This window comes from Pararge aegeria, chromosome 24 (assembly GCF_905163445.1).
Source record: "Pararge aegeria chromosome 24, ilParAegt1.1, whole genome shotgun sequence".
Taxonomy (NCBI): Eukaryota; Metazoa; Arthropoda; class Insecta; order Lepidoptera; family Nymphalidae; genus Pararge; species Pararge aegeria.
Genome location: NC_053203.1, coordinates 6,838,607 through 6,863,408, shown reverse-complemented (window position 1 = coordinate 6,863,408; position 24,802 = coordinate 6,838,607). Strand labels below are relative to the sequence as shown.

The 24,802-nt window shown below is 36.0% G+C and overlaps 2 protein-coding genes across 2 annotated transcripts in view; one reads left to right on the top strand and one right to left on the bottom strand.

Moving 5' to 3' along the window:
* The window catches only part of LOC120634432 (dual specificity tyrosine-phosphorylation-regulated kinase 2), a 214,323-nt gene that overhangs the window by 136,487 nt on the left and 53,034 nt on the right, over nt 1-24,802 (top strand). The gene's annotated exons all lie outside the window — the stretch shown is intronic.
* LOC120634433 lies at nt 12,343-23,269 on the bottom strand. The gene is made up of 2 exons (XM_039904989.1): nt 22,992-23,269; nt 12,343-13,823 (listed from the first exon to the last, which is right to left on the bottom strand). Exons 1-2 carry the CDS (start codon nt 23,058-23,060, stop codon nt 13,287-13,289), a joined length of 606 nt encoding a protein of 201 aa, XP_039760923.1. The 5' UTR covers nt 23,061-23,269; the 3' UTR covers nt 12,343-13,286.

The following is a 24,802-nucleotide window of genomic DNA, read 5'->3' as shown; positions in this document are numbered from 1 at the left end:
CGACTTAGCTAAACTGTTCTCCATTCAGCACAATAGATTGATTTATGCTGTCGCACATACATCCCTACTATCCGTAGAGCCGCATTACTCTAGCGTCTATTGTATAAGTACCTACTACCTTATTCTCTAATGGAGTGAGTATAAATAATTCTAGTGTACCTATTCCGGGCACTGCGGGCAAGGCCAGGGTCGATGTCGTGCGATTGAGAATATCTGAGATGCCCCTATTACTTAGAGTAGGTACTTATTACCTCTATACTCATGTTATAAATGCGTTCCAGGTTGCATGTTGCCTTGACACCAATGTTTGGCTTAACCACTGCACCCATCTTAATTAAGGGTCACAGAAGTATTTTTTTTAAGATGTAAGAGGACACTTTTTGTCCGAAAAATTAAAAAAAAAATGTTTGCAACTTTGACCGCTTTTATCAAGGCTTTTTATAAATCCCGTTAGCCGTTGGTTTTCTTGTAAAAATTAGCTTACGTTACTTTTCGTCCTTACTCTGACTGACAAAAAACTTCAAGTGCTGGGTTCGGGTTGCTGAGTTGAGGTGTGAATGAAGAACAAACAAACACTCATTCGAATTTATGATATCAGTAAGTTCTATTATAAGATATAGAATAAAGGATTTAATTGAATAGAGATATTAAAATGCTATACCTACAATATATTAACTTTATAGTTTTATTAGTTGCTATTTTAAATACGACATCAATATGAAACAGTTTTTATAGGTGCTAACTCTTAATTTGCATAGCGGTTTAACTTACATGTTATTGTAGAGGTGTTAAGAAATTTATATTGACTGCTACTGGTTTTCCCTTTTAGTAAAAGTTAGATGATTACAAATATAACTAACGGTTGCCCGTTATCGTTCACGTTTATAACGGGTTTTTTACCCTTTTGTTGTTTAGGTTGTGGAAACGGTCTGTTTTCCTGGGATAAAAAGTATCTGTTGATCTCCGTACTTATAACTAATTCTATTCCAAAAATTAAGTTGATTGGTTGCTCAGTTGGGGCGTAAAGGAAGGACAAACAGACAGACACACTTTCGCATTTACTATATTAGTAAGGATATTCAAAGCTTTTAATTGAATTATTGACATCGGTACGCCTCGTCTATTAAAGTTTAATCTCCATTTGATAACCAGCTTTACGCGCTTACCAATATGTGCTTAGAATGAGCTTGATAAGGTACAGGCGTTCTGAAATCTTAGACAGATAGTTCTTGTAAATTTTTTTAAAGGAAAGTTTTCATCATCGTCATTGTCAATCATTTACCGTCCCACTACAGGGCACGGTTCTCTTCTCAGAAAGAGAAAGACTTAGGCCAAGAGCGGATTTCGACACTTCACGTTGTCACGCCTTTGAGAACCATTACGGAGAACTCTCAGGCATACAGGTTAACTCAGGATTGTCCCTTCTTGGTGATATTTCATTGCTTGAAACGGGTTTAAAAACACGGGTAAAAGGGTTCCCACTGGTGGCTTTCCCCGCAAGAGAAGTCGGAGTCCTAACCACTAGGCTATCAACGCTTCCAGTACCTAATCACATCATCGTAAATAATAATTTCCTTTTTTGTCCACAGGTAAATAAATCAGCATTTCTCCTGACGTGACGAGTTTTGGACGGTAAGGGTACTTATTCTTAAATCGGAACATTACCACCCACTCCCAGTAATAATTTAACCAACGCATGTAAAAAGTTTTGGTACCAATTTGGATAGCACTTAACGTTACCTAGGCACCAGACTTTGTTAGTAAAGTTTTTGGTTACCACCAATTTCGATAGTTTAACTTGACTGGTTAATTACGTGATATGCAAAATGTACTACTAATGTTTTTTGATTATTAGAGTTCATTCAATTTACTCAATAAGATATTATAAATTACACCATACAGATTCTCCTGCTGTTCGCGGAGTATAGCAAATTAAGCTCAATTTTCATAATAGGTTTAAAATTGGTTTAAGACTATGAAGACTACACCGATGTATAGCGGTCCCAAGAAGTTGTAATTAAAAGTAGAATCGATCTTTGAAAAATTTTGGCAATTCAATAGGACAATCACTCTGATCATAACAAGGTTTTTGACCAATACCAGGATATATTTTTTTTTTCATTTTCCACCACTCCTTGATTGTCACTTCGCCACAGATAATTACCAAAAAGACAGGATGAGGTCATCCATCGACCTCCATTGTTGCTAATCAACCAATTAATTGCATCTAACAAAGCGACCCTCCATTTGCAGATTTCATAATTTATTATTTATCTATGATAAAATCTATATAGACTGCGTTGTTAATCTGTCTCGAGAACGGGCTTGTGTAATCTGTCAATCAAGTTATTGAAACTAAATGTCAAGTACATTGTATGCACATTTAATTAATTAATAGGCTATTCTTTCAAGCTAAATATAAATAAATAAATATACTACGACAATACACACATCGTCATTCAGCCCCAAAGTAAGCGTAGCTTGTGCTATGGGTACTAAGATGACTGATGATTATAAAATAGAGATAAACATCCAGACACTGAAAAACATTCATGTTCATCACAGAAACATTATCCAGTTGTGGGAATCGAACCCACGGCCTTGGACTCAGAAAGCAGGGTCACTGCCCACTGCGCCAATCGGCCGTCAATATAGTTTTTAGAGTACAATCATCATCATCATCAACCTATTACCGACTCACTATCTCCTTTCAGAATAATCAATGAGAAAAGTTTAGGCCGTTGTCTACGACGCCGATCAAGTGCGGATTAGTAGACTTCACAAGCCTTTGAGAAAATTTATGAGAAAAATTATGCAGAACTCTCAGGAATGCAGGTTTCCTCACGATGTTTTCCTTCACGGTTTTAAAACAAGTGATATTTAAATTGCTTAAATTGTTTTTACATAACTCCGAAAAGTCAGTGGTGAGTGCCAGGGCTCGAACTCAGTGGCGTGCCTAGGGTTTTGAATTTGAGCAAGCCCAGGTACCTAAAGGACGAATTTAACTCGCCATGATCTCTAAGTCACCATTCTTGTTGTGCTAAATGTCAAACAATATCAACAAATCTTTGAAAAATACTAAGATTAAGGGTAGCACGCGAATTATGATACAGAAGTTTCTATGCAATGTTTGCCAACATAAAAAAGTAATCATAGAAATCCCAAGTGTTTCTTTGAGTTCTCTTCTCTTTAACTCTTATGATGCCTGGTAATTTATGTCGTAGCCAGCCGTGTTCCAACCATTCTTTTCATTAGAAAAAAAATATGCAAAGCAAACGAACAATTTTTAAATTAAAAAAAATTACCTGTTGTTCGCCAATTTTTTGATTTCGCCACAGAAACAATTTGCACACAATTTGAGCTCATATTTAACAATATTTACTATAATTTGTAAGGAAACAAACCAGTAAAATTCACAATTCAACTCAAATTCACCTCAAAGAAAAACAATAATAAACTCCTAACTACGAGTAGTTACTAATCAATAATAATGAATCTGTCAAGTGTTAACTAGTTGTAACGCAAATAATAACACGCGTGAAGTTGTTTCAATTCGCTCGCTGGTCATCTTCACTAACTTCAACTCGCAATCTGGCATTTGATCTCCATACTAAATTATTAAATAATCTAGATTGTCTCTGCTAAATACATTGAAATTTCTATGAGAGAGAGCAGTAAAATAAAAGCCCCATATAAGCAAATGAGTGTGAGCGAGACAAAGCGGGACCTCCGATCGCGTACGAAGACACGCGAAGAGCGCGATAGTGATAGTTCGGCGCGGCGCCGCGCCGTTTGGCCGGTTGCTACCACAGAGTCTACCTGCCAGAGTAACGTAGTGCTTGCAGTAAAATAGACAAAGAGTATAAACATTATTGAGCAAAAGTTAAAACATTGTATTGATATCCTCATTGTTATCAAGTTTTAATTATTTTGTTAATTTCATTTCGGAATAGTCGAGAAAAATTTAAAAGAGATATTTATTGTAACGCAAGCCCGGCTTTTCGGCTTGTATGGTAGTAGCGCCACTCGACCGAGTTCGAATCGAACTCGGTATCCACGAAAGGAAAGCTGAAACATTACCCACTAGGCTATTACCGCTTCAAAAATGGTATAGTGACTATGTAACTTAAATAACGAAATGCAATAGTTTTTCGCTGAAACAATAACTAATAATTGAAGTAGGCAGGTAATTAGCGTTTGATACGCTATTACTTAAGCAAATAGGTCATTGTGCGCTAATACTGATAATTGATTACCTCGTATTACGACTTGTTACGGGCCAGTTTTGCGTCAGCTCGCGTAACTTGCGAATTTACGTTATTTGCTAGCATACTTAGGCCTAATTGAAAATAACGAGTACTTTCCCATAGCATTTAAAAAAAAACAGGTTCTGTACGATATATTTAATATGTACGTATGCCATATCGTTTTTAACGTTTTAAAAAAACAATCACATCAGTCTTACAGCGACTGTAGCGTCATCTTACAATAAGACCCAGGTCCGGCATCGACGGTAGGAGAGCCGTAGCTTAATTGGAGAAAGCGCTCAGGCAGCGATTGCCCGAGAGTCGCTGGTTCAAATCCTATCGGTTCCGAAAATTTTTGCATTTTAAAATTTAGAAAAATTGATAGTTCTTCCAAGTGTAGACAATACACACATCGCCATCTAGCCCCAAAGTAAGCGTAGCTTGTGCTATGGGTACTAAGATGAATATTTTTATACAATAATATACATAAATACTTATAATATTCAGATAAACACCCAGACTCTGAGAAACATTCATATGCATCACACAAACATTTTCCAGTGGTACGAATCGAACCCACGGCCTTGGATTCAGAAAGCATGGTCGCTGCCCACTGTGCAAGTCGGCCGTTATGCAAGGAACATGTCCCATAAAGTGTCGCCCTGTGTCCATGGGGCGATTACACTGATAACCACTGACATCAGAACGAAACTCATCAATTCTGCTTGGCGGCTGAGATAAGGATCTGTGTGGATTTAGTGTCGGGCGGCACTGTACTCCTGCGGCCGTAATGAACACTGCAACAAATCGGGCTGGGTTAAACGTGCGGTCGCTAATATTTCTGGACGTTGTCCAATAAGTTCCCCAGTAAGAAGTTTACGTAGATCCCGCTAGGTGGCATTAGGTGTTGTTGCGAAATTATTGGAACATTTTCATATTTTTCTTACGAAATATCTTTATTCTCGTTTATGTGGTAAGCCGATATGTGACCAGCTGTCATTCGGCGGTGTAATAACACATAAAATATGGTGGTTTGTTGACGTCATAGCTTAGACGAGATTTATTTATTTTCATGAAGTTCAGTGTAATGTGTATAGAGGGCAGCTGTTGGTTTGTAGCTGCCTCATGACTGAAATCTTACAACCAAAGTTAATGATAAATCGTTTCAATCCTCGTCGTAACTGATACAAACAAAAATAAAAGCCTATAACAGAACATTGCTGGACTAGAGGCCTCTCTCGACGGAAGGGTTCGCTCGTAATAACCGAGCTGGGCAGACGGGTTGGTGATCGCAGTATATGGTGAGCTGACGCCCGCTCTCTGTTTTATTACCTTATTCGCCTCGTATAACACCCCCGGGCAGAGGAGGGTTGGTGACAACAATTATTTTCCAACTAGCTGTTGCCCGCGACTTCGTGTGCTTTTGATTTTGCTTTTTGATGTGGCATTAAATTTAGTTGTAGTTCTAAAAAAAATTTAAGTACTCAGTATCGCTATGCCTTAAATGGGGTTTTTGCTGCTGTCCGCTGAGGAGTTCTGTCCTCTATCTCCAACCACAGTTTGGAAAAAAATGAAACACATATTATAACCGCTATAGTACAAAAATCTTTAAATCGGTTATAATTTGTCGAAGTTATGGTGTAAAATCATCAAACACTTTCATCCCCTCTCCCAAAGGAACCGAGCTTAATTTCTGGATAAAAAGTATCCTATATTACTTCTAACACTTCCAAGAATATGTGTACAATGTTTCATGAGGATCGGTTAAGTAGTTTTTGCGTGAAAGCGAAACAAACAAACTTACATTGATATTAGCAGGGATCTGCCGTAACCACTAGGCATACCCATTTGCATTTAAAAATAATAAAAAAAAACACGCGGATCCTGCCCAGCTAAAACTATTATATAAAACTATAAAGGCGAAACTTACTGCGACATATATTGAATTTCCAAAATCCACGTATTAGATACTAGGAGAAGTAGCGACATCGTACGTATAATTTTTGATAATAATTATTAAAGTTTTCCTTTTTCATTACTCTAATTCCATGTCAAGTTTTTTATTTTCAAAAACATTGCAGTGACACTCAATCTCACAAGCCATCCATTTCACCCATTTAGTGCGGATTTTAGTAAAAGTCTTAATGGTTTTTTCAATACCTAAATGTCTCCTGCCGTTGGTAAACTGCCTGCATGTAAAAGTTCCGTCGGAATAGGTTTATTCTTTCGTTTGCGATTAGCCCAGACAAATAGACATACTGTCGTTGAAATAATCATATTATGAGCTTAATATAAAGACAGTTTTGTCGAAATCGCAGACGCTACACATCAATATTATTTTTGTGTATCGATTTACTGCGTGCGCAATTATTCCACAAAAAACTTTTGACATTGATCATATTATAGTCGACATTGGCCTTGAACTGAATATATGCCTAATAGATGCGAATAGAAATCAAATCAAATAGCAAATCTAGTAGTGGCGATAGCCGTGGGTGGAACTTCGGCTTTACTTTCGGGAGGCTGTGTTCGACTCCGGCACGCACCTCTAACTTTTCTTACTTATATGTGATTTGAGAATTACTTTACTTGGTTTAACGGCGAAGGTAAACATCGTGAGGAAACGCCTGATAGTTCTCAATAGTGTCTGTTTTCAAACTAGACTACGACCGTTCTCGTTGTGAGACGAGTTCCATGATCGGTAACGGGTTGATCAAATCTAAGACTAGGTTCAAACCGGACCTATCGGTCTAGCTTACTATATTTGCGCCGACATGCAAATAGATTATAAAAATTGTACCGACCCCTCTGGCGCAGTGGTGAGAGTGAGATAGCAGGCAAGTCTAAAATGTTAAAATGGTTGAATTTAAAGTTTCAGTAAAACTACAATGGTTTTGAATATGGCAAACTTAACAACGTTTTTACCTATGAAAATGGAATAATGGAAAATGGGCAAGGTGTAGACATACTCGTAGTGTGTACCGTTAGTGAACATCGACTCAGTAAAACACTTATGTTTCTCCACACTCGCACGCGACCCCTGTTTTCAATGTTGCCTACAATTGATTCATATTTGGTCGGTCCGTGCCTGGCACTGTTCGTGGGAACGACACGCTCCACGGTCAAGGGAAACGATCTAATACATTATATTTATTGTCGGAATAGGCACTAAAATATACTAAAACCGTTTCATGTGTTATTATTATGGCGGTATGTTCTAACGTTTTGCATTACCATAAACTAATAATAAAAGGTACATACATACAAACGTTTTATCATCATATCAACCTATTACCGGCCCACTACAGGGCACGGGTCTCCTCCCATAATGGGAAAGGTTTAGGCTGTAAGTCTTAGTACACCACGCTGGTCCAGTGTGGATTACGGACATTATGGAGAACTCTAAGGCATGCAGGTTTCCTCAAGATGTTTTACTTCACCGTTGAAGTAAGTGATATTTTAATTGCTTAAAACGCACATAACTTAGGAAAGTTAAAGGTGCTTGCTGGGATAAGAACTCGGCCCCCTAAAACTAAAGCTGAATTCTTTACCACTGGGCAATCACCGCTTCAATACAAACGTTTGGTTTATACAAAAGCGTCTTAGAAGCAATAAACTCATGCTCAACATTAATATATTTAAAAGTAGGTTTTTTGCAACTTCAAGTCTTGTTATTTGTAGAGACCGAAATGATATCAGTTCGAAAGGGAGATTCTACCGAGAAGAAGCCAGAAAGACCCCCATTTGAACAGAATTCGTAATATTCTGTTCAAATGGGGAATGGGGGAATATGCATAAATGTCAATTCCCCATATGCCTATGGGGAATTGACATTTATGCATATTCGTATCATATGAGAGTTACTCGTTACTTATACACTCTTTCAACCGGTATTCTACCCAATATACCCCGACACGACGCGTCTTATCTCCTGCCCGCGCTACTTCCTGACTCCAGACTGATACTTAGAATTTCTGGACAAACAAATCTAACAACATTTAGCCCGACTCAGGAATCGAAACATCACCACAAGCGTCCGAAATCATTGTAGTCTATGCAAAATGAATGAATGAAGCGCAGAATTTTATTTCGGCATATTCTACCTAATTCCGCAACGTATATCGTTGTATCGATTTCCCATCAGCGTCCGATTCGAAGGCTATAGGTAAATATAAAATGTTGCTTTGATAGCGTAATGCCGGAATATTGATACACCGGATTTATTAAAGGAATGTTTGACATTGAAAACTTCTGGATTGTCTTCAAGGCTTCCATAGACGAAATGGGAGAGAAAAATAATTCGATCAAAAATGTGTTACACATGTCCCATACAAAATACTACTACAGTGCAACCTCAATATAACGATTTCCTCTTTAACAAATTCTTCGTAATCCCCTTAAATTGTCCATTAGAGTCAATATAAAATATACCTTTACATTGCGAACATTCTTTGCGTACAACCTCTTTATAACGAATTTTGAACTATCAAGAAAAAGTATTCGTACCTCTAATTAACGAATTTTGCCAACCCAAAACCTTTATATAAAGTTTCCACCATTAATATAACTCTTAATCTTATAATGTGATTCATGTCTCGACATGTTTCGACACGCTTTTGTTTGTACAGTAATCATTGTTGTTTTGATGGAAAGTAATGTAAACACCTCTGCTCGTCACTATTGTTAAAGATTTAAGTTAAAATGGCTCAGAAACGTAAAAGTTCTTTTACCTCTTTATAACGAATTTTAGACCAATCTAACCTCAACATAACAAACCTCAGTTCAACGAATTACTTGATATTACGAATATTTTCTTGTTCCCCTCCGATTTGTTATATCGAGGTTGCACTGTATTATTATTTAAACTAGACGATATTCGGCTTCAGTTATCCTTTTCGGAGGAACTGAGTTCGATTTCCGGCACGCACCTCCTACTTTTCGAAGCTATGCGTGTTTTAATATAAGCAATTTACATCTTTTAATTAACGAATGTTGTTATTACCATCACCTCCCGATAATAGTAATAATATATGTATGAACGCTTCAGAAGTGCCCGTGATAGGTCCACATGAATAAAACCTTTTTGAATTTATCACTTTTCTTAAACGGTGCAGGAAACCATCGAGATGCAAATGCCCGGGAGAGTTCTCTATTTTCTCAAATTCTTGTGACGTCTACCAACTCACTCAGCGTACTATTACCTTAACTCTTTTAAATCTTAGAGCAGACCTGTGCCCATTCATGGGCCCATTCATGGGCCGACAATGATGAATTCATAACATAGTAAGCTAACATTACGTTAAGCGGTGATAGCTTTGTAGTAGTAGCAGCCTGCTTCACTTTTGGGGGGACTGAGTTCTGTTACCAACACCTAACTTTTCTAAGCCTTGTGTTTTAAGGCAATAATATTCTTAAAATGACATATAATATTCTTCACCTGCTAAGGAATATTTCACAAGGTAACTGAAAGTTCCTCATTATGTTTTCAAAGGCGTATGAAGTGCACCAATCTGCACATGGCCAGGGTGGTTGACTACGGCCTGAACCTTTCATTATCTGAAAGGAGACCAGTGCCCCAGAGTGGGCACATAAGGTTTTGATAATGATCATGTTGATGTTGACAGTTAAGTGCATAAATAGAAAAGAAAACATTAAAACTGAAATCAGTTCACCTGCAGATAATTTATATTTCCCTATTTTATGTACGGTGGTGAATATAAAACAGGGAAATTTAAATTACCTCTCGGGGTAGTGACGCATATCATTACCCCAATTCCCGAACCGTGTTTACCTAGCGTTAACCCTTTAAAAGGGTAAATAAATGTGACGTGCTTTCATCCATTGCATGCATGCATGTTGCATGTCGACCTATAGTACTGGTTAGTGAAGTTAATATTCGGAAGTTTAATGTGAAAGTTTGTTTGTTATTTTGTCTGTCCTTCTAAATATTGGATAGAAGCAGGCGTTACTTTGCGGAAATCCTTAATATATTATGAAAATTAAGCTTAATTTGCTTTACTCCGCGAACAGCAGCAGAATCGGTATGGTGTAATTTATAATTTCTTCAATCCGTATACCCCACACCAAACAGAAACTCGGCAATGTACCCTCTACGCACGTTTCGCTCCGAAACCGGAGCATCCTCAGGAGATGTTGACTATACAATGAATAATTGTTAACAATTATTCATTGTAAAGTCAACATCTTCTGAGTATACGAATACAGATTCCTGAGCGCTGTGAATTTCTCTGGTCTGGCTTCTTACCACGCAACCGACAAAGACGTGCCGCTTAGCGATTTTGTGTTCCGGTTCGATGTCGCGTAGAAACCGATTAGGAGTACCTATGACTACCATACTCCCTAACAGGTTAGCCCGCTACCATCTTAGACTGCATCATCACTACCTGGTTGTACCGGGCAAGATTGCAATTAAAGGCTTATTAGGGCTAGTAATTAGGGCTTAAATACTGGAATAAAAAATAATAATAACATTTTTATTACTTTTTGGTGTATATGTTTAGAATGTGTATACTTAGTATAAAAATTTGTATGAAAATGTCATAAAATTAAGTTTTTCTAGTATGTTTTTATAGTATGTTTTCATTGTCATGTATCATGTATTAGTATGTGTATCTATTCATTTTTTAAATACACTTCATCCGCGTTTATTAGGGTTTTTTTTATAAATCCGTCAGATCCGTGGTTTGTTAGGATAAAAAGCCTATCTTAATCTCTACGTTCTTGAACTAACTCAATGCCAAAAATCAAGTAAATTGGTGATTTAGTTAGGGGCGTAAAGAAAGGACCAACAAACTTTCGCATTTATAACGATTTCGCTGATAACTGTGAAGAAGCTATTTGTTAATTCTTAAAGCTAGCGATGTCTGCAAATATAAAAAAAAAAAACTATATACTTTACATAACATATTTATTTTATTCGTGTGAACCTTTACATAATCTTTTAACAGTTAACTAAAAGTCAAATTATATAAATATGGTGATACGATACGTTCGTCTTAAATATTATACTGAAGTAATTATACATCAAATCTTTGTTATAATATTATTTTGAAATGTATTATTACCAAATTTTTTATTGTGTGACATTTAACACTAAGCGTCATGAGCGTGCATACAGGGTATCTTCAGGGTATGCACTAAGCGGTCAGGTGATATAAAACGGGAAAAAAAATCCAGTTATAAAAACATAACTTTTTACAACTCTTACAGTGCTGTTTAGTTTTAATAGCTGCTACTGGAGATTTTGTCAATTTTATATCACCTGACCGCTTAGTGCATAACTTGTGCATACCCATCTGAATTATGCGTGCATACCATGTAAGTACAACACCAACACTGCTTAACGTAGCATTACTTAAATAAATAACATCAAGTTTAATTTGCTATTAGAGACAACCAGACAAAAATACAATAAAATCAGATGGGAACTCTTTCCCGGAATACAAAGTAATCTTATTTCCTTCCCTCAGGATACAATACTATCTCCTCGACAAATTTGATTGACAAATTTGCTCCATTCAAGTGATTCAGGGGTTCAGGGGGAAACATCTCACAGCTACATTCTAATTTATAATTTTAAGATTTTTTTATTATATGAAGAGTACTCTGGATTTCCCCAGGATACCAGTACCTACATTTTAATCTGATGAAAATGAGACCACCTTTCCCAAAGAAAATGAAATGTTCAAATCGGGTAATAAATGATGGAGTTTTGATCGGTAACAAACATTAAAAACATTCCTGAATTGAGTACCTCCTTCTTTTATTAAAGTAAATGAAGTCAAAAAGTACATAATTATTATAGGTTTCGCGACACAGAGTTGTCTGGTTGTCTTCTTTAAATTCTAGAACGTCTGCTTATTTTATATCCAGAGAGAGTAAATATTTCCATTATTTTAAACTTATACATTTATTTTTTAATTTAATATTATTTGTTGATTACACACTTACAAGTTTTTATACAAAATTATTTTCAAAAACTTACGCTTTAATTAATAGGAATGAACATAATAAATAAAAAATACTTCACTAAGTCTAGCAATTTATTGTAATACCGTTTATATTCCATAAAATATAAAGAATTACAGAATTAATTTTGTCCTTTAAGTTATAAAAATCTATGTGTTAGATGAGATGTGATAAGAATCAGAAATTTTCAATGACTATTTTATGCGGACCTTTCATTATGGAACTTCACAAAATGCATTATTTGATTTTACGAGTATATAATAAAATTTATGCTGATGATAGTTTACCTAGAATTTACTGTTACTGGAACCGATTTTTTTTTTATAATTTTGTAATTAAGTATAAAATAACAACATTTTTGAAACAACCATTTGAAAATTTATGATTAAGACACAGACTTGGAGGATTATTTGTTTTACTTTCAATCTTTATAAGCGTTTTACTTATAAAGACGAAGTCACACTTAGCTTAATCACAACACACAAATATATCACAAAATTCTAAAATTAATTATAAAATATGGCTAGTTTAACTGGCGTAATATAAACAAGTATCCTTTAAATTGGTTATACAACATCTAATTCTAGAGAGCTTATATTTTTCTGAAGTAAATTACAAAAGTATTAACGTTGAGGTAATTTAAATATCATTGCATCATTGATTGTTTTAGATCCTTTTATCAGATGGTTATATTTGCGCGTCACATGGATAACCGATTCAAAAATCTACGCAAACCAAGCCGCATTAAAATATCATCGAAATAGGACACGTTTCTCATATACGGACGTATATAAGAAACAGGTTTGGATTGAATTAACATACACGCTCTCTCTCATTTCACTTACACGAAATGTCAAGTACATTAATTAACACGCCATCATTACTTACGGATGCATAATTAATACGTTAAAACTATCAGTATACATTATACATAACTACACAAGCGCTATCCACTTCATACCAAATGAAATTTATTAACGCTTACTTAACCTAAAGGAAAATGCATTAAATTGAGCAACTAAACCCCACAGATTCACTTCTGTAAACCCATTAACTCTTCGGTGAGAAAATGTTAAGGATTTTCGTCTTGATGTTCAGAAGGGTTGTGATGGATCTCTTAACTTTCTTCTTGGGTATCCTCTCGGGTCCCAAAAAGGGTTCAGAGAACGATTTCTGCATTGAGTTCATTGTCGGCTCAGGCTCTTTAGTCGGTTGGTACTTGTACTCCTTTACGACCTTCTCCTCATTCGGGTCGTAGCGGTACAGCACTGAGTATGTACGTTTAACCTTTTTAAGAATGCGTGGCGTACTTGCCGTTCTTTCGCTCTTGCAACGCTTTACTTTGTTCCTTCCGTAGTAATCTTCATAATTGTCCGGGTCGACGTAAATTATCCGCTTGCCAAGAGCTTGCTCTCTCTCCTTCTTTAGGTTTTTCCACGAGGCAATTACCGATTCTCGACGGAAGGTCTTGTTAGGATTGTGCCGGCTGATCAGATAAGGCTGATCGTCCTGGATGTTTGACGTATCCTTCAACGGAGAACCCCTCGGGCTCGGGCTATAGTCGATCTCGTAATCATCGCGCGAGATCTGGAATAGAGACGAATTCACAATCAGCAACAGCTTAGCTATATCAAATTAATGAGTTACATAAATAACAAGGTGTTTGAGAATCTTTAATCGCTGTCTCGTAAACTACGTTGGATGAGAGATCTTGGGAATTATTCAAAGTAACTGATATCATAAATATCGTACGTGACTGAGGGCTTCAAGACGCACGTCGTATGGGCCGGATCGCCGTCCCTTTCTGTTATTTTAGTAATATTCATCTATCTTTGTCTGTTTTCGTCATCGGAGCCCTTCACCCGGTGCCCACATGTCTGACACCACCTGTTAGAAGAGCCATATGCTCGCGAGATGTTGGGACTGTTGGCAAAGTTCGTAAACTAATGCGGTTCGACAGTGAACTGTCTAGGAAGTAAACAGAATAATAGTTCGTAATAAATATAGTTTACTCCAAACCCTTTTTCTTCAAAGCCGAGGTTACGCCGAGACAGCGATATCAATAATAAAAATAGTTTAACATCGGCAAAGACTGAGCCGGATTCTTAACTGGGGATGCCCTTCAATCCTATGTTGTTTTACATTATTTTACTACATCTTGGTGTTTCTTAATAAAAGCTTTCATGTAATAAATAACAGTAACAGTTAAATTAAAAAGACTTTCAACATAATAGTTAAATTTATTTGCTATGGTGCAACTGGGTTTTTTATAGCTTTCTTGAAATTCTACAATATTATGGAGCAAGCATATTGGTCAAAGAATAGGTCAAATAAAAATAGATGTTTTACTAGCCGTATTCCTCAGAATATGGTTTATTTTGAACGCTAGAATTATGTGGCTACTCCTCTATTGAAATATAGAACAGAAGTAATAGATCTATCTAAGTAATAGGTCTATAAATAAAAGCTTAGTTTTTCTACTTAATTATATTCTCTTCGGTAAAATCTTCAATAACATAAGACTCTTAAGTTGAAGTTAATTAATTTAACCGGATCGAGTTGTTGTGAAAATGAATTTACGCAACTTTGCGAAAAGATACTTCGAATGAGTATGCGTATAATCTTACGTATTTCTGTTCGACGTCGAAACAATGTTTGAAATTTTCTATTTGATATTTAAATTCGTTATCTACATTCCGAGTGATTTTTATTTATCACCGAAACCAGGTTACCGTTGTAGACGTTTTAAGGCTTAGCCTGATTTCACAATAAATTGATACACCTTGGCTCTAAGAGAATACATATTTCAACGTCCGCCAATCTTGACACGGCCAATGTTTCTCCAATCTTTTGACAGGTGGTGTTTTGCAATTTAATTTTAATGGTTCATGTAAAAAAACACGCATTGCACTGTCGCGAATTTGGGTCGCAAGAAAAAAATGGGTCACGTTATAAATACTGTTACCGGTGTTAGTTAACACGGTCTAATTATTACGCGTGATTATCTCATTTAATGATTTACAGAAGGTTGTGTGATTTAACTGTTACATCTTATCCCAATCATAGCAATCGCTTTAATTGGACACGTAATATATCACTTAAGTATTTATTAAACATGAGGTGAACAGATCACCAAAAAAAATAAAATGTCAAGTTTAAGTAAACTTTTCATTTAATGATCATCAAATTTCGCCCCCACGTTACCGATGTTTTTATAAAGTAATAAAAAACTTTTTTATTTTGTTTCAGGTAAAGGCCGAAAGTCGAATTTTGTTCGTCCGTAAGTGGCTGTATCTATACTATTCTCGCAAATGCCGCGTGTCCCATTTCATATGCGCTGTTTTGTAATACTAAAATACGTATAGTATTTCTGTCCCGGCGTGCATAGTTGGATGTTATTTGTGGCTGTTATTAAAAGCCGAAGGTGATAATACTAAAAGGTACACAGATATATTTGTCACGAGCTATTTTAGACAATAGATATACTTGGAGGCGTTCAATGCAACGATGGTCGAACTTTTAATAGATTCAATTGAATTCCTAAGTGCGTGTAACGACACTTACTAAATCTATCGCAGTATTTAGGATACTGTTTAAGTCTTTCAAAGAATTAATACTTTAGAACTTTAAAACAATCACAATGGCTTATGCACTTTTATTTGTTTGAAGAGTTGTTTATCAATTTAACCGATTTTAATGGACTTACTATTGATGGGTTCCACACTTTAACACAGCAAATCTTAGTCGAATTATATCAATATTTCAATTCATTAACTAGTCTAGGCTCTGAGAAAGATAGAATTTTCCGTTTACTCTACAAAAAGTCTCTCTTCTACACTGCACATCAAGGGACCTTTTGACTTTTGCTAGCTCATTAGTATGGGACTGTTATTCCACGTCATGGGATCCTTTTGTAGGTCTATAAATAAGGGTTTTGTATATATCCATATATGTGCTACTTTGAAAGTCAAAGTTAGACATTTCTTTATCCAGTTATTAGATTGATTTGATGCATATATTACATAAAAATTGTACATGGTAGTGAGATGATTACGATAACGACAAGATGGTTAGTTAACTTAAAACTAAAGCTTAAAATCGCCTATAGAAAAATAAGCGAGTGTTTACTGCTAAATGCGATATGAAGGAATTTTTTATGATCTAAAAATTAGAAATACCTACTTTTCTCTCGATTATGATTAGTCAGAAATTAACTGGCCTTTTTGGAACTGGAATCAGGGAATTTGTCAAATGGATTTCTAATAAGATATTGAATGTACAGTCTAGAAAGAATACCAAGTTAATACATGTACCTACTATTGAAAGAAACTGGGTTGTCCAGCAAACGATTATTCTCAGTATACTCGAACGACTCTATTTGATTGTAGATTTATTCATAGCTATCGCACAAGGGGCAGACTCATATCGTACTAAATGTTAAAGAGAAAAGAAAATATTTATTTATGAGCACTGGGTCAGTGTTATCACACAAAACGAGAGGACAGCTCGTTATTAGTGACTGGCTGTAGCCCGCGACTTTGTTTGTGTTTTTTGATTTTTTTTTTAATCCTGCGCGATTCCAAAGGTTGTTTGTTTTCCCGTGTTGTAAATAATCATATCCTCCATAACGCGAGCTATGAAGTCCTTTAAGTATAATAATAAGTCCATTAAAAGTTTTTTGTAAATCCTGCAGCAATCCTTTAATTTCTCGGGAAAGAATCCTTCAGGATATAAACTATCTTTGTGCCGGAAGTTATTAACGTTCGGCTTATTAGACCCTATTTTTTCTCTATATACTTGGATCAACGGGATCGGAGTAATGAACGGTGCAGCTGAAAATAGATAAACAAACAAACAAACATACAAACAGAAACACTTCAGCTTTTATTATATCAGTTTTAATATTCAACGTTGTGTATGTATGCGATGTATATTGTACTTTTATATTCTGTCGCAAAAGCGATCCTCTCCCGTGGTATATTAAAGTCATTTTCGGTGATCGCGAAGGAAAACCTACTTTAAAGTACCGTTAGCTCATATGTGCGAACATTCGCAAAAAACATTACTTTAACAGGGTTGTCAGTATCAAACTTATACGATAAATTTACTAGATTAAATAACTGGATGATTGGTTAGTTGCAATGGCCACCTCGCACCAGTAAACGCAGCGTTGGTAGACCTCGGACGATGTGGGCAGATGACATTTAACGAGTCGCGGAGAACCGCTGTATCCAAACGGCCCAAGACCATGGTATTTGAAACTCCCTACAGTAGACATATGGACAGCTGTGGATGTCCATTAGTTGACGTGGTAATGGTGTTGAAAAATTGTTTAAAAACATTGTATTCGCGCTTTTGTTCAGTGAGTTTCTGAAGGTAGACATGATATTGAAGGAAATACTAAGATGGGCTTGTAAGATCAGGCAGTGCTTAAGAACGCAGACAAATGTTAAACAAATTATTTAAATTTATAATTTTCGGAGAGACAGAGAGTAACATCGGCTACTTTTTATCCCAGGAAAACAAAACGTACTCCCAACGTAAACGTACATTCCCATGAATTGTAAAAAACCGCAACAAATGCGGACTATGAACGCGGGCAAAAGCTAGTTCTAAATAATTATTGCACTTCGCTTTATTATAAAGTGACAACCCTACTTGGATACGTTTTTGCCCAATTTACAGCTATATGCACACGTTCTTTCATTTAGCTATGCATGAGATTCAACAGAATTGGTAATGTTATTTAGATTTAACGGTTATTCTTTGATAATTAGGATTTATTTTGGGATCTCAATTGTATAACATACACATTAATTTTATTATCTTCGAACATCGATAGCCCCTTAATCTATCTGATCTACAGTAACTAAAGGAGTAATTGAATACTTAATACACCAGTGATAATTTATTTATGAATCGACAGCAATTGATTGAATCGATACCGCCACCGCACCGCGCCACTACACTTTATATAGGATGCTTCTTGCATTTTGCATTTTGTAATTAATTTTTCTGTTTATTTTTTTACCAATGCATAGCAGATATTGGACTCTGTGATTGACTCGAGATTAACAGGATAACTTTTGTACGACGAAAAAAGTCACCTTATATAACTAAACTTTATGATAATGAAGATTTTCAAATCTTTTTTCCTTATATAAATATTATACATTTGAAAGCGCAGACAGATTAAAGTACTGTAGATGCTATTAAAATTGATAAACCGCTTTTATGTTCTTGCACTAAACATATAAATGGTTTCGAATGCCAGAGCTATATCGGATAATTTGCTATTGATGATCCCTCTATTACCGTCGTATTACGAGTAGTTCAAGTACAGAATATATTTAGCTCACGCGACTTGAACGAAGGTTATTAACCGAATAGGCGACGAGACAATTAAAAAGCTTATTATCGAAAATAGTTATGACGCCCCTGTAAATATTCACTGACTAACTGTTTTAAACCCACGCTGTGTCTTCTCCTACACCAAATATTTTGATGAGTAATATAAGTATTGTTTTAAACGTTAAGTGTTTTCTCATCTTTAAATTTAATGGTCTTATAACTGTTAAATTATTGCCCGCCAAACCACATTGGAGCAGCGTGGTAGCTCTATGATCTATATCACTTCTATGGCGAAAGAGGCTTTTGTTTAACTCACAGATCATTCATTACTCTTAGTATCAGTCCACCATGATGGTGAATTGATTCATAAATTAAATAAATTAAAAAAAAAATATTCCTTTACATCTAATGTTGGTTATGTAAAAATATTGTTACTGTATACTTTAATGCCAGCCTAACCGCATTGGGGAAGCATGGTGGGTCTGTACTTTATAACCGTCTCCTGTATGGGAGAAGAGGCCTGTCCCCAATCGAACATTGATCGAGTTGGTGGTGAAGGCACTTAAGCACTTCAATAAAACTTACAAGTAAGGTAAGTTGAACAGACTAAGATGATTGTGTTCATACTTTATATTTTATTTATTTAATATCGATATAAAACGGTATACATTATGCTTAGTGCAATAGAAGTCACAGGCTATATGTTAGTCATATATAAAGGTTGCTGATGTTAAATGTATGACCTTTATTTTAAAACACTTAATGTGTAAATTTTTTTTTGCGTACAGAGCTGATAGGAATCTATTTTAATGCATTGTACTTTGGTGACTAATCGTAACACGTACCTACCTAAAATTGTGCAAGAAAAAAATTTAGACACGTTTAACTTTTTGTGTCCACGTTGAGTTTCACGCATTCCTTGTTTCACCTGGTTCTTAAAGTGGATACTATATTTATTACAATGATAAATTCTTTTATCGCTTTTTATATTACACACACACTTCTTTTACTTATTAGGACGTATAGTTTGAAAGTTATCAACGTCGACCTTTCGCCGATTAAAAAAGAGTACGGCGTTGAGCAGAGTTAGACAAGAAAAAAACACAAACACAAAGAAATAAGAAATCCAACGCTTTTTATTTAATTATAAAAGCTAGCTTCTTAAATCCTTCTTCTTGCCACTAAAACTGTGCTAAGGTATTAAGTTACGATAGATAGGTTTGACATACATGCCTCGCTTTGCATCCTCGCACATCCGTTGCTAGCATTCTAACATAGATTGACACAAATAGCGACGCTCAACAAAGAGCGACACAAATATCGATATATCGATGATATAATCCATCAGCGTTGTGCTACGGGTTTAATTTTTATACTGTCATCCATCACTATCTGATCGGCGCCCTCGACTTTCGAAACTGAAAACCGGAATAACCAGCGGAGCAGTGACAGTTATTAGAGATTGTTACAGCACTAAACCATCTTTATACGGTAGGGCTGTTGAACGATCTAATTCTTATTTATCTATGTCTGCTATTTATCACAACTTCTTCAGTGCATGTAGACCAAAGTTTTCGAATATTGCGTGTTGACCATAATGACTTATGGCTCTGAAACATGAGCGTCTTGGAGTATCTCTATGTGGTGTAATCAGAAATGAGGAGATCCGTTGAAAGACCAGAGTTAACGTTAAAGTTGTACGTGTTAGCATTAAGCCGTAGCGAGTGAAAATCCCTACACAGACCTGTGTTCAGTGGACGTCCTGTGGCTGAGACGACGTAGTAGTATTTCTAGCGATAAAATACCCTTGATATGTATTTTTAATCCGCCCTTTGTTATCAGGGCAAAACGTAGACAGCCCTAGTAAGTAAGTGTAGGTATGTCAAGTTTAAATTTAGCGGTGAAAGTAAACATTTTCGCCACAACATGAAATACGACGTTCGCAAAAACCCGATTGTAACTTACTAACGATGTTTTTGACAGTGAATGTCAATTGACAACTGTACGCTTTCTAAACTCAGAAGTGGCGAAAAAGTGTTTGTGCAAAGTCTCCTTTGATGCGATTTGCGGAATATTCGAAAGTTTCTTGATAGAGTGGCAAGTAAAATAAGATGTTTAATCGTGAGTTCAATAGACAAGTTTCTTTATTTTATTTATGGTCTTACGCGATTACGGTCTTTTTCGGACTAGAAATTGCAAATTGCATGAAATTGTGCATCTTTTTGCTCAGACTATAAGTTATTGTTTTCATTTGGTCGTGACTATAAAATAACTTTATTTTTTACCTGATTTATTAACTGCTTCTCTGGAATAACCTCCCCTGTTCGAAAATGTCAAACTAATTAAAAGTACTAAATTAATTTTGTTGAAGTTATTAACAAACGTTTAAACGGGTGTACCTAACGTAAAAATAATATTTCAAATCAAGTTAGTAGTTTCTGAGTAAAGCTAGTTTTAACGTAGTCTTTATAATATTAGAAGAAATGTACCTATAGAATCTACTAATACTAATAAAATCATTTATCCCTTTTAGCATTCCGATTTAGCACAATAGAACATAAAAATAATTTAGGAAAGAATTACCAATTTAACAACCAACGAAGATTTATAGAACTGTAAAACTAAGTGAATACTAAAGCTGTCAAGTTGCTTACGAGAAGTAGATCTCGGAACGATCTCTATCAAACCGTTAAATCCGAACTTACGGCTGGAGCTAATCTAACCGAAAAATATGATATGATGTCGTAATCCGTCAAGACTCATGACACAGGTGTTATTCTGTACGCTGTGCTAGTTGTTGAGCTCGCCGAAGATGTTCCGACAGCTAGGCTAAGATGATTCTCAATGCCCAAATTGCTTGTTATGTTTGCTCAAAAATAATCATGTTATTTTTTCCGCAGATATTACAAGTCTTAACTAAAAGCATTAACGTAGTATTAGTTTATTAAACTTTCGCCTCGGATTATGTAAATGTAATTTTTTTTAAAGATCCGTGTAGCACTTTCGATAATTCTTTTTCTTTTCTGTATTGATTTAAAAAAATTAACTAGCAGTTTTGCGTTTTGCGAACTGGCAATAACAATTCTTCGCAATTAATAGCTTTATTCTTCGTGAACAACACCTCTGGTACAATTTCCTGCAATCTATATTATATCTATTTGAATAGATTCCAAATAGACGTAAATCCAGCGCACTATTAAAATGCAAAACTTCATTTCGTTACTGCATCAACGTAGGCGATGCTGTAATATTACAAAATAGCGCCTCCGATTAAATCTCTCTCATCTTTGATAGATATCTCTATAGAATTCGATCTAGTAACCGTGAAACCGGCGCGGCAATGTCAAGAGCTTAACCACAAAAAGAACTTAATTCCACATTCAAGCGTCGAGCGAGCACGCACGATTTGTGGTTCAATGACAGCGGGCATAGACAAGCCAGTTGTGCCTTTTAAGCGCATTTAAACCGGCTGCAGTTTACGCAACTCTGACAGACCGCAGGCTGTTCCGTAATCCGTATATATCACCTCATTAATCTATGGTATACCTACATACGTATAAAGGTATAGCTCAAAGAGCATAGCAACTCTATTGTGCAGTTCAGGGTTAACAAAACAATAAAATATTTTTAGTTAGTGGTTGGTGATGCAAATAAAATATTTTTATATATGGTCTATCTAAATAATAATCATCTTTTGATTAATTCTAGTTTTTTTATTGGGTTTTTTTTTTTAATTAAGCTAAGTTATACCTTTATTATGACCTATCGCCGAAAAAAGTTTTCTTTTAGTTACTATTTTTTTTGTTTTAATAAGTTGTTGTTTTTAAAATTACATAGGCCGTAGCTTTATTTCACAATGATGTTAAAATATTGAATTTAAGTAAATCAGCTCAGTGGGCAAATCGTACAACTGAGCTAAGTTTACATACTAAACAAACTAATCGCAAGTTAAGTCTTTAAGAAAGAAAATGGCTTACAAATACCTGATTATGAGTTATACTGAGTTCTAAGTAACAATATGAAAGTTGGTTACGGGTTTCCAAGATCCAGCGCGCGTTTGCAACCTTGTGGCTTGTTTTAAGTCGAGGAACGTAGTTATGACCACAAGATATTGATGATATGATAGACGTGAAGCTCTTAAAAAAAGAGAAAAAAAAGATAAGAGAGAACCTAATAATGAAATTTAAATAAAATGTGAACCAGTTATAAGTGACTGTGGTAGGTCTGAAGGCTCGAATGAAGAAGTTTTGATTTGTTTTTGTTATTTCATGGGAACGCACACATGGGGTAGCCCTAACTTCGACAAAGGGAGACTCATCCATCACGGCGACTTCACACGATAATTAACGAGCGCGTACCGAAAACGTTCCGAGTTTTCAATTTATTAGTCTGATGTGAACTCACCACACTCTCCCAACTGCCACCCAAGATGGACTTGTCCAACATTGTTGCACTTAGTTCCTTCACCAACATCAAAGCAAGAATAATAAAAATTAAACACTGACAAGTCTTTTTTATGTCACGATAATATTACGAAACGGGATGCAGTAACTTTAGAAATGTTGCAATGTTTATATTACGGTGTCGCTCGCGATCTTAGTCACGTTTTAACACGGGAACGTCGGGATTTGGCACGGGTATTCACTGTCTGAGCTTTCCTGTACGACTGAAGCAGAAACTGTTTCAGCGTCATATTTATAGGACGGAAAGCCGGGAGAGGGCGGGTTTCAGGAAGACGATGCGTTGTATTCCACTTAGCACGTAGTCACACCTCCGTGTTTTAGACACGTTACAGTACGTAGTTCGGGGAAGCCCGTCTAAATACGTACCGACAGGTAGGTTACAAGCTTCACTTACCTCGTTTTACACTTGATTAATTACCTTTTTTTTCCGCTAAGGTGGCAAAGGGGAATAGGTTGCCTAAATGCCCAGTTTTATCTTTGGGCGACCATATTAGCGTTAAATACGTGCGCCAGTTTCGAAAATTCTTTGAAACCTATTTGTCAAGCGATTTGTTGAAAAAACTGTGTTGATTATCTATAAACTAAAAGCCTCTAGGAGTAGCCTTCATATTTAAGCACTTTTAAAAGGTCATTTACTGTCTGTTTCTAGTAACTCTACCATCGGTTTAGAAGACAGATTCTGCCGAGAAGAAACCGTCTAAATGAATATTGCTCCTTTTTGATATCAATATTTCACAATTTCAAAATCATTGTTCCACTTGAAGTCACGTGGAAACTGAGATTCGTGTCCTCGTGGCTCGGAAAAACGGATAGCTGTCGATCTCGGTTATTATAAATATCAAAATATGATAAAAACGTTAAATCCGCATCAGACGCAGCGAGCAGCTTGGAGGATTGAAGCTCTAATCCCAGCCTCCCAGGATATAGGAGACCTGTAATACAAAAAGGAGGTACCACACAGTAATACAAAAAATAAAAGGTCTATTTGAATTTAAATTATATTCGATAAAATTGATTGATTGACGCACTTGTTTTGCTAACGAGGCGATTATTCAAACCACTGCACCAGGGGTCGCCAATCAATCAAAATAATGAGGGGCGACGTCATATCGGTACGTACGGATTGTGTCAGTGAACATACAAACGTATGTGCTCATAACACTTTGTTGTGAGTCCATATATATCCAAGATGCGTTTGGAACCCTTGTGAACTAGTAACTACGCAGTAGTAACTGCACCAGGGGTCGCCAATCAATCAAATTAATGAGGAGCGGCTTCACGAAGGTACTAAAGGATTCGTGATTGTCCACCAATCCACACTAGGCCAGCTTGGTGGCCTTAACGCCTTCCCATTGTGGGAGGAGACCCGTGCTCTGTAGTGGGACAATAATGGGTTAATTTGATGATGATGATGATGAGACATACCCTATTCTATGCTCTAAAACGGTATCTCCTACGAAAAACGTTATTAGGCTGCGGATGAGACACATAGGTACTTTTACGTGGGTACTCCTAAACGTTTGTTGTGAGCCTTTTATCAGACCAGGATGCGATTGGAGCACGTGTGACCTTGTTACTACAAACTCTAATGCAGTTTTCATGATTGCTTTCTAGTAAAACAAGAAGGTATTTATCCACTTCTTTTAGACCTGGGAGACTAATACATCGCTTAAGTAGTATTATTTTAAAAGATTATTTGACATGTACCTTGATGTCCTTAAAATTTGGATTTTAATTCTGAAACAAAACGTC

Bases quoted from the DNA above. Each gene is read 5' to 3' on its own strand.
- LOC120634433 (XM_039904989.1), bottom strand. From the start codon at position 23,060: ATGTTGGTGAAGGAACTAAGTGCAACAATGTTGGACAAGTCCATCTTG. The intron at 13,824-22,991 runs GTGAGTTCACAT...TCTCTATTCCAG, and splicing joins GTGGCAGTTGGGAGAGTGTG to ATCTCGCGCGATGATTACGA.